The sequence below is a fragment of the Cucumis sativus genome, unplaced genomic scaffold (assembly GCF_000004075.3).
Source record: "Cucumis sativus cultivar 9930 unplaced genomic scaffold, Cucumber_9930_V3 scaffold90, whole genome shotgun sequence".
Classification (NCBI taxonomy): domain Eukaryota; kingdom Viridiplantae; phylum Streptophyta; class Magnoliopsida; order Cucurbitales; family Cucurbitaceae; genus Cucumis; species Cucumis sativus.
Window position 1 is genome coordinate 126401 of NW_022279579.1, and position 15994 is coordinate 142394.

The 15994-nt window shown below is 35.5% G+C and overlaps 1 protein-coding gene across 1 annotated transcript in view; it reads right to left on the reverse strand.

Moving 5' to 3' along the window:
• Positions 1-561: 561 nt before the first annotated feature.
• The window catches only part of LOC116406344 (multisubstrate pseudouridine synthase 7-like), a gene marked incomplete at its 5' end in the record, with an annotated part of 32905 nt that continues 17472 nt past the window's right edge, over positions 562-15994 (reverse strand). Inside the window, 9 exons of the mRNA XM_031890061.1 lie at positions 562-842; positions 2312-2401; positions 2600-2912; positions 2991-3059; positions 3166-3203; positions 11290-11350; positions 11448-11515; positions 13114-13298; positions 13420-13484. Of these exons, the coding sequence (XP_031745921.1) occupies positions 2375-2401; positions 2600-2912; positions 2991-3059; positions 3166-3203; positions 11290-11350; positions 11448-11515; positions 13114-13298; positions 13420-13484 (826 nt within the window). The remainder of the gene's footprint in view (positions 843-2311; positions 2402-2599; positions 2913-2990; positions 3060-3165; positions 3204-11289; positions 11351-11447; positions 11516-13113; positions 13299-13419; positions 13485-15994) is intronic.

Below are 15994 nucleotides of genomic sequence, written 5' to 3' on the forward strand. Positions count from 1 at the left end.
TCTTTAGGGACAAATGTATTGACAAATGGCTTGTAAGTTCAAAATCGTTTTTTCTAGAACTCACAACAGAGTTTCAATATCAACTTATACCAATCTACCTCAATTTTTTTATTTTGAATTCTTAATTTCAAGGGGAAAAATCATATATATTATCAAAGCAGCAATTATAATCAAAATTCAAAACATATATTTTTGTTTCCAACTTGAGAAAATTAGTTTTCGAAGTTACTATTATATTTTTCATCGTTATTGAATCTCACCTCCTGAATACATTAATTTTGTTCTGCTACTTGGTTCTTATACTTGGAGGTCCCCTTAAGCTTTTTCTTGAGCCTGTATGTGATGTGATTACTTTCAATCAAAAACTCAACTTCCAAGCATTGAGCCATTTCTATAAACCCTTTTCAAGACTCCAAAAGACGGATATTGGGTGAACATTTATTCTTTTATCTTTTAGTTCAATAGTTACAACCATTAACCTTTGAAATTGGGAATTAAATATTCAACTACTAAACTATGCTCGGATTAACAGAATAGTTAGAAGAAAAAAGTTCATGCAAATGAATACAATAAAGGAACATTCCATTCACTTGAAAAAAAATCCATGGTCATTTTCATTTTAATTTAATTCATTTCAATACAAATACTCGACATTCAAAGAAAACGTTTCCGTACATCTCTAACCATTAATTTCTGGGATTTTCATACAAGTGCATGTAGAAAATTAACTATGTTTTAGATATGGGCCTACCTCAAACGGAATTGGTCCAAACTGAAACAGCAGATTGGCTCACTAGAAAGATTTTCGTGTTCTCCGAAGTGCCCTTGTCCCCAGGTTCTCTCTGCAAACAGACAAACGGGCAGGATTATAGAAAATATTCAAATTATTCAAGAAAATAACCACCAGAAAATAGGTAATGATAAAGCCTGCATTCAACGCAATGCAACTACATTGACCCATGCGGGCACTAAGCTTTGCATATGCAACTCTTGGTTCTTCTATCATGTATCTAAAACCTCAAAATGCAATATCACAAGGCAAAAGTTAGTGAGGGCCAGGGGTGCACATGTCCCTGTACACAGAAAAGAATACGAAAATAGCCTGGAGAACTGGAACTGAACCAAATCAAAGACTGTTTCTTAAGAATTCACTAAACAAACGAGTTAGGGTAGTAGATTTCTTTAATTAATGGTAGATAATTATAAAAATACTTACCAAGCTTTGCAAATGCAAAACTTGGTTCATCTATCATGTATCTACAACTTCGAAAGACAACAACACAAGGTAGGAGTGAGTGAGGGCTAGGGGTGCCCACGTTTGCGCACAGAATAAAAATAAGAAAAAAATCTGGAGAACTGACAACAAAATTGAACCAAATCAAGACTGTTTCTTAAGAACTCACTAAACAAATGAGTGTAGGGTGGTAGATTTCTTTCATTAATAGTAGATGATGATAAAAATACTTACCACTTGCTGATTGATTGTATATTCGCACAGCCTTTTCGTGAAAATCATTGATTATTTGAACTACATAAGATGTGCTAAAAAAATTGGTCAAGTTCCTAGTTTTAGACACTTGTTAGTACAATAAATGTGCTAGACACTAGTTGTACAAAGTCACTAGACACTAGTTGTACAAAGTCACAATAGGACCAACATCCCTTAGATGTGTATCGAGCACTTATTACATACTAAATAGGCACCACATAATAATAAAATTTGAGAAGGAAATACATAAAACAAACTATTTAAGATTATAAATGCATAAATAAATTGACTTCAAATTTCCTTGTTTAAAAATGTACACATTTTAAAAAATGTATGTAATAATCACAGACGTGCCCTAAATTTTTTTAAATGTTACGTCACTCTGTCCACGCTGTGTCTATATTTGTATCTACATCTGTGCTCCTATGGATAGAACAACAGGCATTCTTATCATTGAGTAAGACTTTTTTGCTGGTATTAGTTTTACTTATGTTGGATGTTTTTAGCCAGTTGGATTTGGATATTTTATTGATAAGTATGAGAATTTTTTATTTGATCAATTTGTTAATGAATTTTGTGTGATTTATTTGTTTATTTTGCTCACTTGCTTTCAAAAGTAACCATACGTCTTCAGTTTAAATTGATGAAATTGAAAGTTTAAGGTTAAAATTGACTCACCCACCTATTTTTAAAGGCTAAACAACCAACAAGCAACATTTGCAATGTACAAAAGAAACTTAGAATCACATTCTGTATTTTTCATTCTTTTACCACCCACATAAAAGCAATCAACTTCCGAAGTAAGTAGGAAGTTTGTTTTACCTTTATGCTCCTACTGAACTTCTCTGAATTCCCATCAGTCTCCATGTATGGCAAAGCTAATCCCTAGTTTAAAGTTTTGTGGAAAGCAACCTGAAATAACAAACAAACAATAACTCCAAGACTTCTAAAGTAAAACAATAACAAACAATAACACGACATTCAGATTGCATATACTCTACAGTAAAGGTTTAGAGAAAGTTTGCAGAAATCTACTTCAACCAAAATCTTACATTTGAACGAGACAATAATTATTATCTAGTAATGAAAAAGAGAAAAAGTGGATCTCACAGAAGTTGATGTTTTCAGCAATTCTCTAATTGCCATCGTAGCATAAGAAGATGCCGGGAGAGTAAAGCTCAGCTTGAGAGCCATCTGAGGATCCTGAGTGCCTTGCCCATTTTCATTCTCCTTTCCCCCTGCTTCAAGTTGAATATTCTTTTTACAGCACACTGATTGATCAGTGGAATCCAATGAATCTTCATTTTTAGATTTATCGGCTATCTTTTCTTCCTTACTAATTTCAACACTTTGAGACTTCAAAAGGTTATGTAAATCACTCTGTGCCAGAGGTAAATTACGATCAACATATGAGATCAATTCCCTGCCAAACAACAGAATTCAATCTTCTAGTGGATACATAAATGCTAGGAATAAATAATTTGAACTTAACAGAAAGTACCACTCGTAGTCCTTTGGTCTTTGAAAAACTCTCCGATAGCTCCCAGTCATACTGGTAATCGAAAATTCCCTATGGAAATCCGGTTCCATTAAGTGCAATATAGAGAAGATTATACAAATACAATGAAGATAGGAACAGGAGAAAATGACATAATCTCATTGGAGTTTAAACATACTTTACATTATGTACAGAATTCGTCAAGCTGATCGAGTCCTAAACAATTAAACATCAAGATTAGTAAAAACAAACAGAATACAAGGTTGAAGTAAAAAGTAAATGCTACTAGAAGGGAAAAAAATACAGCACAAGCTCCTGGCTCCACCCTCCTTGTACATTTGTTCTTAAATAAATAAATAAAAACTCCACAATCTTTGTTCTTAGTTTGGCTAGGCGTGTCCTTGTTCAAAATATATTGGACACTTAGACCCTCCAACATGTTTTAGACGCATATTAAGCACTTTGTCAGTGCATTAGACGGGTTAGAAACTAGTTGTACATAGTTAAAGTAGGTCTAACGCTTGTTAGACATGTATTGAAGTATACAAAATACACATATGACATACAGAACGAATTCTGAGAGTGAAATACATCAAGCCAAATGCATGAACTCGTTGACCTAGTATTATCTTGTTATATAAAAATGATATATATTTAAAAGATATATTTAATACTTTTCCTCACCATGCGCATGTCCTAATTTTTCTTTAAAAAAAGTGAAGTAATCCTGACGTCTTATTATTTCAAATATCTGCTTCTTAGCTTCACCCTCATTCCCCAAAAGGATATCATTATCATCCAACTTGCGAAATAGTTACACAGTGACATACTTATGGGTCATTAATGTACTGAAGATTGCTATTGAAAGCTATAAACTCTCTAAGAGATCTTGAATTTGATGTAAATGAGCAAGAAATATGAGCACAGATAACACAAATGCTCTGACTTTGTTCACATCTTTAGAACACTTCTAGCAAAATAACATTCCGATCATCTACACATGTATACATACAAAAGAGAAAAATGGATAGATTGGGGGCGTAAACAGTTCCATTCGGCTCAGTTTTTTTTTTTTTAAACAGAAACGAGCCTCTTCATTAATGTAATGAAGAGGAAACCTTGGACCATTTATTTCTGCACTGTCTCTTTACTAAGACAGCTTGGGACACTTTGTTTAGAATTTTTGATTTGGAGCTTTGTCTTCCTAGTAAGGTTGATAGTTGGATGATTGAAGGGTTCAACATTAGAGGTTATAGCCTGAAAGGAAACATCTTATGGAAATGTGCTACTCGGTCCCTTTTGTGGTGCATTTGGAAAGAAATGAATAGTACAATTTTTTAAGATAGCTATAATTCTTTTGATTCTTTTTGGACTGTGTTGCAACACACAACTTCTTGGTGGAGTACGAGTTACACCAAACACTTTTGTAATTATAGCCTTTCAATGATATTCAACAATTGGAAGGCCATCATTTTTTAGTTTCTTTTAGGGAGGGCCCTCTTGTCTCTTGCCCTTAGGTTGTTCTTTATTTATATATGAATACACATGTTTCTTATAAAAAAAATTAATGTAATGAAATGAGACTAATGCTCAAAGTACAAAAGAATTATACAAAGAGCTAGAATCTCTAAGGGACAAAGAATTCAGAATCTAAATATACAAACAAACAAAACGAGGCCCAAGAGCTTAACAAACTCCAAACAAGACAGAAAAACAACCAAAACAGCTACTAAATTCAATTGAAATGAAGTGCTAGGAAAGGAAACAAACATGCGTCAAAAAACTATATCCATGAAAGAAGTAATTTTTGAAAAGCTTGAAATGCATCTCAGGAGGACAAAACGAAAGAGCGGAGCTGTCTTGAAACCAACCAAAGAACATCTTAATCGTAAAATATTCATGAACTGCTATCATGACTTCTCGGAAATCCATGAGGATTCATAATTAGATCCAGAAATTCCACATGCAGAAAATGGGAAATCTTCTTGCTGCACAATTGTGCCACATACACCTTTTTGTATATGTCTGCTACTGAACTTATCACCGCTCTAGTCTACAGGTCAGGCAAATGAAGAATTTGATACATAAACAGTCATTCTTATCTGTAGAAAGAGCCATCCCATCAACCACTGTCGGCTCTCCTTCAGAACCTTTAAATACTTGTCTACAAGGTCTATATGCACTATCTGGTATTCCTGGTAAGGGTGATCCTTTCATTATGATGGGGGATTGTTTGTTGACATAAACGTCACTTGGTCCAATTATCTCTCCTAGTGCAGCAAGTCCATCATCATCTAACATCTGCATATTTCCTGTAAAATCTTCATTCTACCTGGCCTTGCTATCCTGTCAGCATTGTTGTTTCATACTTCTGGTTGACAGAAGAATATTTCTTAAAAACAATACAATGACCAAAATCACGATCAAGTGACGATTTATTCATGACAATTGCATCCTCTATATCATAGCCACTATAACTCATGACGGCAACGATTGCATTCTGGCCTGCTTCGAGCCTGTCATATCCAACCAGCTAAATTATCTTGGTTGTTACGAAGGGTCTCTGGGTATACACCAGCAAGTAAAGTAATGTGTCCATCCACCTTAACTCTGGTAGTGGTAGCCTTTCCAATAGGGAACCTCTCAACCCATCTTGTGACCAACCAGCTAAATTATCTTGGTTGTTATCAAGGGTCTCTGAGTATACACCAGCAAGTAAAGTAATGTGTCCATTTACCTTAACTCTGGTAGCGGTAGCCTTTCCAATAGGGAACCTCTCAACCCATCTTGTGACCAACCAGCTAAATTATCTTGGTTGTTATCAAGGGTCTCTGAGTATACACCAGCAAGTAAAGTAATGTGTCCATCTACCTTAACTCTGGTAGTGGTAGCCTTTCCAATAGGGAACCTCTCATGAACCCATCTTGTGATGTTGAAATCCCCACCAACATACGAAGAGTGTGAGCAATATCCGGACAAAATAACTCTGGCCATAAAAATTCTCTCCCTGTAGTCATTCGGGCCATACACATTTGTGATCCAACAAACTTTTTTACACAATCTGAGGCAATTGACAGTTAGAGAGTATCCTCCCTTCAAAGACTAATACAATTAATCTGTTCATATCCCAAATGGTGAGCAAACCTACTGAGAATCCGTCTGATTCCACAAAGTCTCAGCCTACATGCTTGGAGCTCCAGGTTGAGTATGTGATTTCAAGAATCTCTTAATGGCCCATCTCTTTTTGGGATATTTTAATCCTCATATTCCACGTAACAACTTACCTACTAACTTCCCTGGCTTTGAACAAAGAGTAAAGCTGAAAGTTAAGCTAAAATAAGGTTGCAGTCTTCTACCACAGATTTCAAGTGAGCGGGTACTTCACTGCACTGGGATTTCAAAGAGATTTCCACAATTTTCTAATCATCTGCCAACTCTTCGACACATGGAAAAAAAACCTCCAAGTCTGCCAATATTGGTTCGTTCAAATTCTGCTTTGCAACCTCTGAAGACTTCTCCAATTGATCAATTTCCTCACAACTGACACTGAAGGGGGAGACAAAATCGGCCTCACAATTCTACTGAGAAGGAAAGATTGGAGTGTGAATAGGTGTGTCTCTTAGGAAGTTCACCTTAGCATTAGGCTGGGAGAAAACAGAGTACTTGAACTTCGGGGATGATGATCTTTAAGGCTCTGATCTAGTAATCGGCATGGGAACTTGACTATGCATGCTTATTCTGCCTGAAGAAGAGATGGCTAAAGAAGAAGACAATAGAGTAGAAGAACTGTTGGAACTCTTGGCAGCTGGACTTCTGTTTAGATCAGATCTGTTGATTAATATAATGGAGCTAATTCAGAGAAAGAAACTGGTGATATCAGCTTGCTGTTAAACGAATTTGGAAAGGTTGAATTGGGCCCACTAGGGCTTTCGATCTTCCATTTTGAAACTTCCACCCCTGTTAACTTTTGATTTTCCTTTGATAACCTTATTAAAGTGAAATCCGATTGGTCGAACTAATTATATTGTCTACTCCTTTCTCTGTCCTCCTTGAAGACCTTCTCAACTTCCTTTGATTTCTTATTGGGCAACAGTTTTGGCTTGACCGAAACTTTCTCAGTCTTCATTAAATTTGATCTTTCGATTTCCTCATCGTCACTGATAGCCGTTTTGTGCTTCTCTGGAAACTTTGAGACTTGGGGATGGGATTTCCGGCAAACATGGGATGAAGCCAACTCCCTGCAAACCTCCTTTTCCATCAAGACTTCAAAAGGGTTCCTCGAAAATCCTGGTTTCGAGTATGTTGAGGAACTTAGTTGAACCTTAGTAAATCAATCAGATTGTTGAAATTGCTAATGAAAAAAGCTTCTTCAATGGCCTTTGGAGCTTCTAAAGCTTTGATGTCCCCGAAATTAAGGAAAATATTGCCCCTAATTGTATTTCGTAATTCAACTGTAGCTGGCAAAAACCCACAGATTTAGGCTGACCTTTATTTTGGCCTCCAAACAGTTAATCAGATTCGTAGTTTCTAAGGAGATGCTTTCAAAACCTCCAAAGTACCCTCCAATAGCTTTGGAATCGTCAACACTCCAATAAACCAATGGTGAGTTTCTAATAGAAATCCAGCCACCATACCCTTTCACAATCTCTGGCTTAGGGTGCTTTATGTCATTCCACTTTTCAAACAAGATATGGAAGAGACCACACAGTGCATCTCAACCCCCATCCATAACTGGCAGCAAATTTGGAGATTTTGATGACCCCTGCATCGTTCTTAGCTTTCCGTGCGAAAAAAGAAGCAACCTATTCTTGCAGAAGCTCCAAAATTCAATCCAAAAACCAATAAATGAGAATTGACTAATGGCAAGGATTTTTTATTTTCAACGTCCTCCACAAAATATTACCTTCTTCAAACCAAATGCAGAACTTCCATAATAAACTTAAATTCTGAAAGGACAAAAATAATCTTGCTTTTGATGGCTGGATAGCTGAAGGGTGCTAAATTATAATGGTCGGAAAGGGAAGAAGACTGCGGAAGGAAGGCAAAGAGATGAAGAAGGTTGATCAGAGAGGAAGAAAGAGAGGGAAATGGGAGGAGAGAGCAAACATTTTCCTTCTCAGTTCGGCTCAGTTATTGAATAAACCCGAAACCGAACCAACTAATCGGTTAAAGAAATAAAGAACATGAAACCGAATCCGGTTTATTGATAAAATATGACACCCGAATTACTCAGATTTGTGTTTTGGGATGGTTTGGTTCTCGATTTCATAAAACAACCGAGTGCGCAGGGAATTTCAGCGAAGGAATATTTTTTTCCAGAAGAATTCAACTTAAAATAAAATCTTGCACTCACCCAGTTTCAAACCCAAGACCATCCTAACAAGAGTGCTTTTTGTAGTTAGGTTCTTTTTAAATGAAAACAAACTTTTTATCGATAAAATTTGAAGACACTAATGCTCAGAGGACAAAGAGACTAATGCTTTTTGAAGTTAAGCATTGGCGCTTACAATATATATTTTAACGGTCGGCTCAATTTTCAATCTGTTTTTCTGCCTAACCCAACAAGTTTCAACCTGAACCAATGAGGGGTTTTGGTCGGTTTATGCGGTTTTTTCAGGCTTTCTCTTACACCACTAAGGTAGAAGATGAGGGTAGTTATTTATGTAAATTGTGTCCCCAAATATTGGCCAAGGGTAGGAAAGGGTATATTTAAGACCAGAAGTCAGGAATATTTTTGGCAGAGAGACCAGACCTCCTGAGAGTATGGAAGACTTGAATATTAGGTTGTCAGTATTTTCAACTCAACAAAGAAAGATTTCTTCAAGTTGTCCACCAATTTCTGTTCAAGATGCCAAATTATGACGTAGCTAAAATAGTTACACGAATGCTTTTAGGTTTGTACCTAGTGTGGTAAGTGGATAGTACATGCTCTAGAAAAACTGCATGTACATTTTCCTTTGTCAATTCCCGTTTTTTTTTTCATTCTCGGTGGTCGTCAAGTAGTTTAATCCTAATTGCTAATGCTAACTTGGGGCCTAATGCCCAAACAGAAATTACTCTCTCAAGCATGTTATGCAAGGGATAGACCTAGTTGTGTTTAGTTTAGATTCTAAGTAATTAAATAAAAAGGACACAATACACTTCAGATCTCAAAGGTTTGAGATCGCTATCTATTTTGTTCTTGAGTTTTAAAAAGTACAGTTTACTCCATGAGATTTGAGAAATGATTCAAATTGGTATAGGCAAGAAAGTCAAATATCATCCCAAAAGTAGGGTTGGAATGAATTCAAGTGATTCAAAAGAAGAATTCCAATGCAATAGTTTCACCCGTGCTCAATTATCCATATTCATATTTGAAATCAGATTATAGTGATTCTAGCGATTCTGACGAAGATGCTAATGCAGTTTGGAATGGAATAACAAGGGTGGACAAATTAAATATAACTGTAGCAAAAATATCAAGACAGATAGAACTTGTCTTGATGAACCTTCCTCAACAAGGATAGGAAAACGAAGGAGATGAACGAAGAAGAAGACCTACCCAAATAGAGGCAGGAAGAAGTTTTACAGAAAAAAGAAGAGGCAACTGGAACTCACAAGAGAGAGATCACATAGTTTTTCGAACTCCAAGATTCGAAGAACCCATCCATGAAGCTCAAGACACTGAATTGTTTTCATTCGAAAGAGAAGGTGATAGACCAATCCGAGCAGGAAGGCAATGTTTTCAGCAATAATATGACCAAGTCCAAGAAGACAAAATCCACATATTCAATGGTAATTCCAACCTAGAAACTTTACTCGATTGGATAAAGAATGTAGAGAAAATTTTCAATTATATGAACACACTTGAAAACAAAAAAGTAAAATTAATTGTCTTCAACTTGAAATCAAGGGCATTGGTTTGGTGGAATCAAACTCAGATGAAAAGAAAGTTGATGGGCAAGAGTCCAATAAGAAACTGGCAACGAATGTTGAAGATGATGAAAATCAGGTTCTTATCACTAGATTATGAACACATTATTTATCAACAAATTTTTCTGTGAACAAATCAGACTGGGCCGTCTTTACTGAGAAAATTGAAAAAAGGTTGCAAAAACAAAGGGAAAATACATGGGAAAAACCTTTAAACGATTATCTATGAAGAAATATAGAGGCTAGAAAGCAATTCAATTTGACAATACTTCGGGACAAAAAATGAAGACGAGCCGAGTAAAAAACGTAAAATGTGCGAGAAAGAGCTCACTTTGGAAGAAGAAGAAATCAAAGAAAAAGAAAACGAAGCTATTTTCAAAATGGAGAAGGCACAACCTAATTGGGAGGAAAAATCGGGAAACACACACAAAATTACATTAAGGCGAAATTTCTGACGAGGCAGAGGCAGCCGAAAATAAACACCCGATGAAAAAGAAAGAAGAACATCGTGTGGCTGAAGAAGAGAATAGGGCAAAAATTAGCCTTGACCACAATTACCAAGAAAGACAACAAGAGAATCAACACCTATGGTATGAAAAAATGTGCAAGATGTATCAAGAATCGCTCAAGAACAACTAAGCTCAAGGTTATGTATGAGGAATTACTGGGAGGATGAAAATTCTTACTAATCCTGATCCTAATAAATCAAGGAGTTAACCATAATACCATTTTCCTACTACACCATAACGTTTAACTTGTTGAGTGGACCATGGTGACATAAAAATTTTAGATGAGATGGAAAAGGATAATAATTTTATATCATTATTTCATGATTGGATCTTTCCATCTCCACCCTCCGAAAATTTTGCTCAAAATCATTCAAAAATATATAAAAGTAAGAAATTTTGCTCAAGATTGTGCTTCTTCTGTCGTCCAAAAAGTCCTCATCTTAGGTCCATCAATTCCTTCTCAAATCTATCTTCTGGAACCTTTCATATTTTAGAATGGAGAGGGTGGAGATGGAAAGACCCAATTATAAAATAAGAATATAAAAAATATACTTTCCATTACATTTAGAATTTCCATGTCAACATAATCTAATTTCAACAAATTAACTACCCCAACATTTTTTCATGTGGTCAACTAATGATCAAATGAGCTTAGGACCCTTCAGAATCATTTCTAAAATATAAAGAATTAAAAAATATCTTTTGAAACTCCCAGGGATCAAATAGACATCAAACTTAAACAATTTCAAGGAGCAAAAGTGTACTTTGCTCTAAATCAAATCCAAGAGAAGTACATATATAAAACGCAATGTAGAAAGAAAAACTCGAGATATTTTGATATAAATACAAAAACTAGACAGAAGCTAAGATTAATAAAGGACCTTAGTCGCTAAATCGTTATACACTTCAGCAATATCATTTGTGGGATAGAGTACTCTTGATCTGTTGCAATAAACAAACAAATCAATCAAATAATTCACACAACAATTATACGACCAAAATAGACTTTCAACAGGACAGAAATATTAGCTACTCTCACCCAGGCAAAGGAAGAACAACATCATCAATAGTAAAGTTTCCACTGAGGACATCTCCAGCAGTAACAGCCTGTCAGCAAGACTAATATTAATTTCAATCACATGCAGAGAAAAATATCCAGTTCTATTTATTTATTTACTTTTTAATGGAAAGAGAATATTGCTCAAGATACAAAAAAACCAAAATAACAGAAGTTCAAAATTACACAGAAGAGATAAATGCATTCCAATTTAGACATATCCTGAAAGCTGAATTGAGTGGTCCAGTTCTATTTACTAGAAAAAACATAGATCCATAACATACAATTCACATAAACTTCCTGCAAGATGGATTCAAAATGAGATTATATCTTTTGTGCCCAGCATTTTCTTCAATTGAGACACATGAAACACATCATGGATGGTAGAAGGTGTAAATTTGCAAGATCAAATAAGGAGATTTTTGTTAACCAAAGAAAATGTGTTTTTGACTAAGAGAAACAGGCTTAGTTGGTTGCAAGGTTGCAAAAACTTCGATTAAACCTATTCTAATTCTACTAGCAGCAAAACAGGAAGAAATAAAAGACAAGAAACAATATGAGAGACTCGTTGGCAGATTGATTTATCTGTCTCGTACACGTCATGAGTTTGCACATGCTGTGAGCATGGTTGGTTAGTTTATGCATGCTCTTGGTCCGACTCATTTTGAAGCTGCCTATAGAATGTTGAGATATTTGAAAGGATATCCAGGAAAAGGTATTCTATTTGAAAAGAATAATCGCTTCCAAATATTAGCCTACACCGATGCAGATTAGGCAGGAAGTAATAAAGATATAAGATCTAACTCTGGTTATTGTTCCTACGGTGAAGGAAATTTGGTGACTTGGAGAAGTAAAAACAGAATGTGGTGACCAGAAGTAGTGCTGAAGCTGAAGCAGAGTTTAGAGCCTTTGCTCATGGAATTTGTGAAGGCATATGGATCAAAAGGGTCCTTGAAGAGTTGAAGATTTCTTTAACTACACCTATACAAATTTACTTTGACAACAGAGCCACCATTTCTATTAGCTATTACCCATAGTCCATTACTACATGATAGAACAAAACATGTCGAGGTTAACGCATTTCATCAACGAGAAAATTGAAATGGGAACAATATGCATTCCTTATCTTCCTAGATCAGAGCAAATTGTTGACGCGTTAACAAAAGGTCTTCCAAAGAAACAATTTGACAGATTGATTGACAAGTTGGCTATGGAAGACATCTTTAAACCAGCTTGAGGTGGAGTGTTGGAATTTCTATAATTGTATCTGAATATTATTTTTCAAATATTTATCCTTTTGTTATTTTTATTCTTTCCATATTTGTAAGGTTTTTCTCCTATATAAAAAGATCTAATTTGCACATAATCAATAAGCGAAAAAGGAGATTAATATTTCTTTGCCTCTCATTTCTACAAAATGTCTATCCATTGTAACTCAAAGCTGTTTAACAAAAGATCCTAGAAATTTTTTTTTCTTTTGTCTCTGCGGTATAAACTGCAATGGTGTTTGGTGTTCGTTAGTATAAAATAACCCCACCTAAAATGGACCAATTTGGTATGCAACCCTCAAATAACAGGCTCTGGGAATAATGTTATAGTAAAAAAATTCTCTAGGTGCATGCTTTGAGTGTTAGGACCGGGAACCCACCTTCACTAGCTTATGTCTTTCAGTTGGAAGACCAAGCTTGCACACTTCTTCTAAATGACAAGAGTCGTATGAATTAGCATCGCCACAGTCCTCGTCTTCATATTCTTCAGAATTTTGCACTGCAGCTGTTTCAGTGTGGTTTTCTTTACAGTATACCAAGTCTCCAACAACCACTTTGTCAATCCCTGTTACATGATGGTGAAACCACAGAAATTATGACACAAATGATTACTGCGAAACACAACTTTTATAATGATCTTGATTGTGAAAATCATATACCATAAGTAGATAATTAAGGAAGCGCACCGTATTTTTGCACTCTCATACTTGCTGCATGATTCCATAAATAGCTTTGGTAACTATGCACGTACCTGAAAAGTAAGGGATGCTTTAACGGTTCATGCTCTCCAAAGACATCATCCTTTATCCATAATCATCTATGATCTAAATGATAACCAACCATCAATCTCCAAAAAGATCTAGATGACTTGCAACAACATAGAACTAGTAACATGATGTCATATCATTATTCAACTGAAAAATAATTGACTTTGCACTTTGGATGCTAGTAAAACTGAAATGAATTAAAATAATTGAAGTCTCCTTGAGACATGCCAGTAGAGTGAAATGGAAGATAACAGATTGTATCTGCATTGCCTTCCCAGGCAGCAAATGTTTTGCACGTGCATTTTCCATTAGTTGTAAGGAAAACAATGTAGTTAGCTGAAGAAAAACAGCTCAAAATATAAACAATAAATAATAATAATAACCTTTATTTTGAACCAAACCCAGGAGTGTCCAATCTACCAACTTTTCAGCGTTTCAGTATTTATTTGGATAAAACAATCCTATCTAATGATTCATTTCTCCATTAGCAAACTAAACCGCATTCAAAAATCTCCCTACAGGAGAAAAAAAAGGCATTTTTTTTCTTAAAATTCGAGCATAGCTTTTCACAATCTTCTGGCTAAGACTTGAATACAAATTCCTTTTTCATGAATAACCAGGCTTCCAGAGGAAGAAGGAAAAAAAACCTAAAAAAAATAGGAGACAAACTATAAAAAAAGGGCCTTCAATCAACACAATAAGAACTAACTCATCCTTACAAAAAGTTTCACCTCCAACACGTACAACAAAGCATTAAACTTAACAGAAACCAAACGTATATTGGAATTTATATCCTAAAACTCGTAGTTTGTAATTTAAAATCATATTCTATTCAATAAAGTTGTTACTGAGAAATTAATAGTGAAATTAAATAGTATAATCTTGAATCCAGTAAACTAAGGTTCCGAGGCTATCTTGAGTAAACTTGAACTTCACGTAGAAACACAAACGTTGATCAAGTTCGAGTATATAGCCTAAACAATCTCTAGTATATGAATAAGGTTGAACGCCTTATTCTAGGAACACTATGGATGCGGTCCGCTTTGTAGTTAGTACAAAAGATGTGAACTTGAATCGTTTATGTAGAAACATGAAAGTAGGGCATCCACTGTAAAGAGTTAAATAAGATTGAACCATGAAATAGGCACTTTTACGTTGTAACACCGTTTATTGTATAAAACTAAATATTTCGTTTATTGATAACCTAAATAACTTAATCTAAATCTTGAGTTAACTATAAACTTCTATTCGCACGGGATTATTCTTAGATCTGCATAGATGAAGGCAACTCGTCAACACTAGTCCAATAAACCTCCTATTTCAGGGGTAAGACTAAGTGGATAACTGAGAACATAGGGTGCAAGATGAAATTCATTCCTGCACATTATAAGGTTAGTAGATAGGTTGATCCCTTAGAGACTGAACCCAGGTCTTGAACAAGGGAGCTCCACCCTCTCATTGGCCTCAGGGAGATTCAGTTTATAGGTTGAACCTTAAACCAATTGTTCAATACTAGATCAGTGGCACTTGAGGAACAAGATGAATCTTGAAGGTAAAACGGTAATTTTGACCCAGCTGAGATTAAAAACAACTTATAAAGAATTAACTTATTAATCATGGTTATAATCATGATTTTTTACTTGAAAAGTCAAAGTTTGACTTTGACTTGAGAGGTGAAAAGACCAATTTGCCCTTTGACTAAAGTTAGAGGGTAAATCCAATATTCTGCTAGATAATCCCACTAACTTTATAGTGGGATATGTGGTTGAGATGCAAACACCTTGCCCACTAAAGTCCACAATTGATTAGTGGAATGTGAGAAATTAGGTTTTCATGAACTAATTACATGCATTGACAAATTGATTGACAAGCAAGCTATGGACACACACCTCAACTAATCTCAAGAAACAACACACTCGACCCTACAACATTTGAGTGTCAAGAAAACTCATAGGATATTAATTCCTAGATACATGGCCACCATGGATTGAACCTGTTAGAATCTTAGAATATTTATGGAAAGATTATGGGAATGTTTTCCTTAATTCCTAAATCCTTTCCTTTTTAATTCCCTTGTATATTCTATTTATTCTCCCTTGTATCTATTGTATTTTTCATCCGAAAATAATAAAAAGAAAAACATCGTGGTTTTCTCCCGGTACTCAGGTTTCCACGTAAAGTTGTATTTGTTTGTCTCCCTTCAATATGGTATCAGAGCGGGACATTGAACAAATCATAAACAACACAACCAGTGATGGAAATCACATAGAGGAGACAGCCACCAATTTTAGTGTCGTCGTCGCCGCCGCCGTTGATGCTCGAATCAATGCTGCCATGGATGAATGGCTTCGCCGCCTTCAGAAAATGCAAAGAAACATAATTTGGCAGATCTTATCGTCGTGCGCGTCGCCAGAAACTGCCCACACATTGATGCTGGAAGTTCACGCGTTGGCCCATCCTATTCAGACACCGCCGCCCAACCAAACCGTCCCAT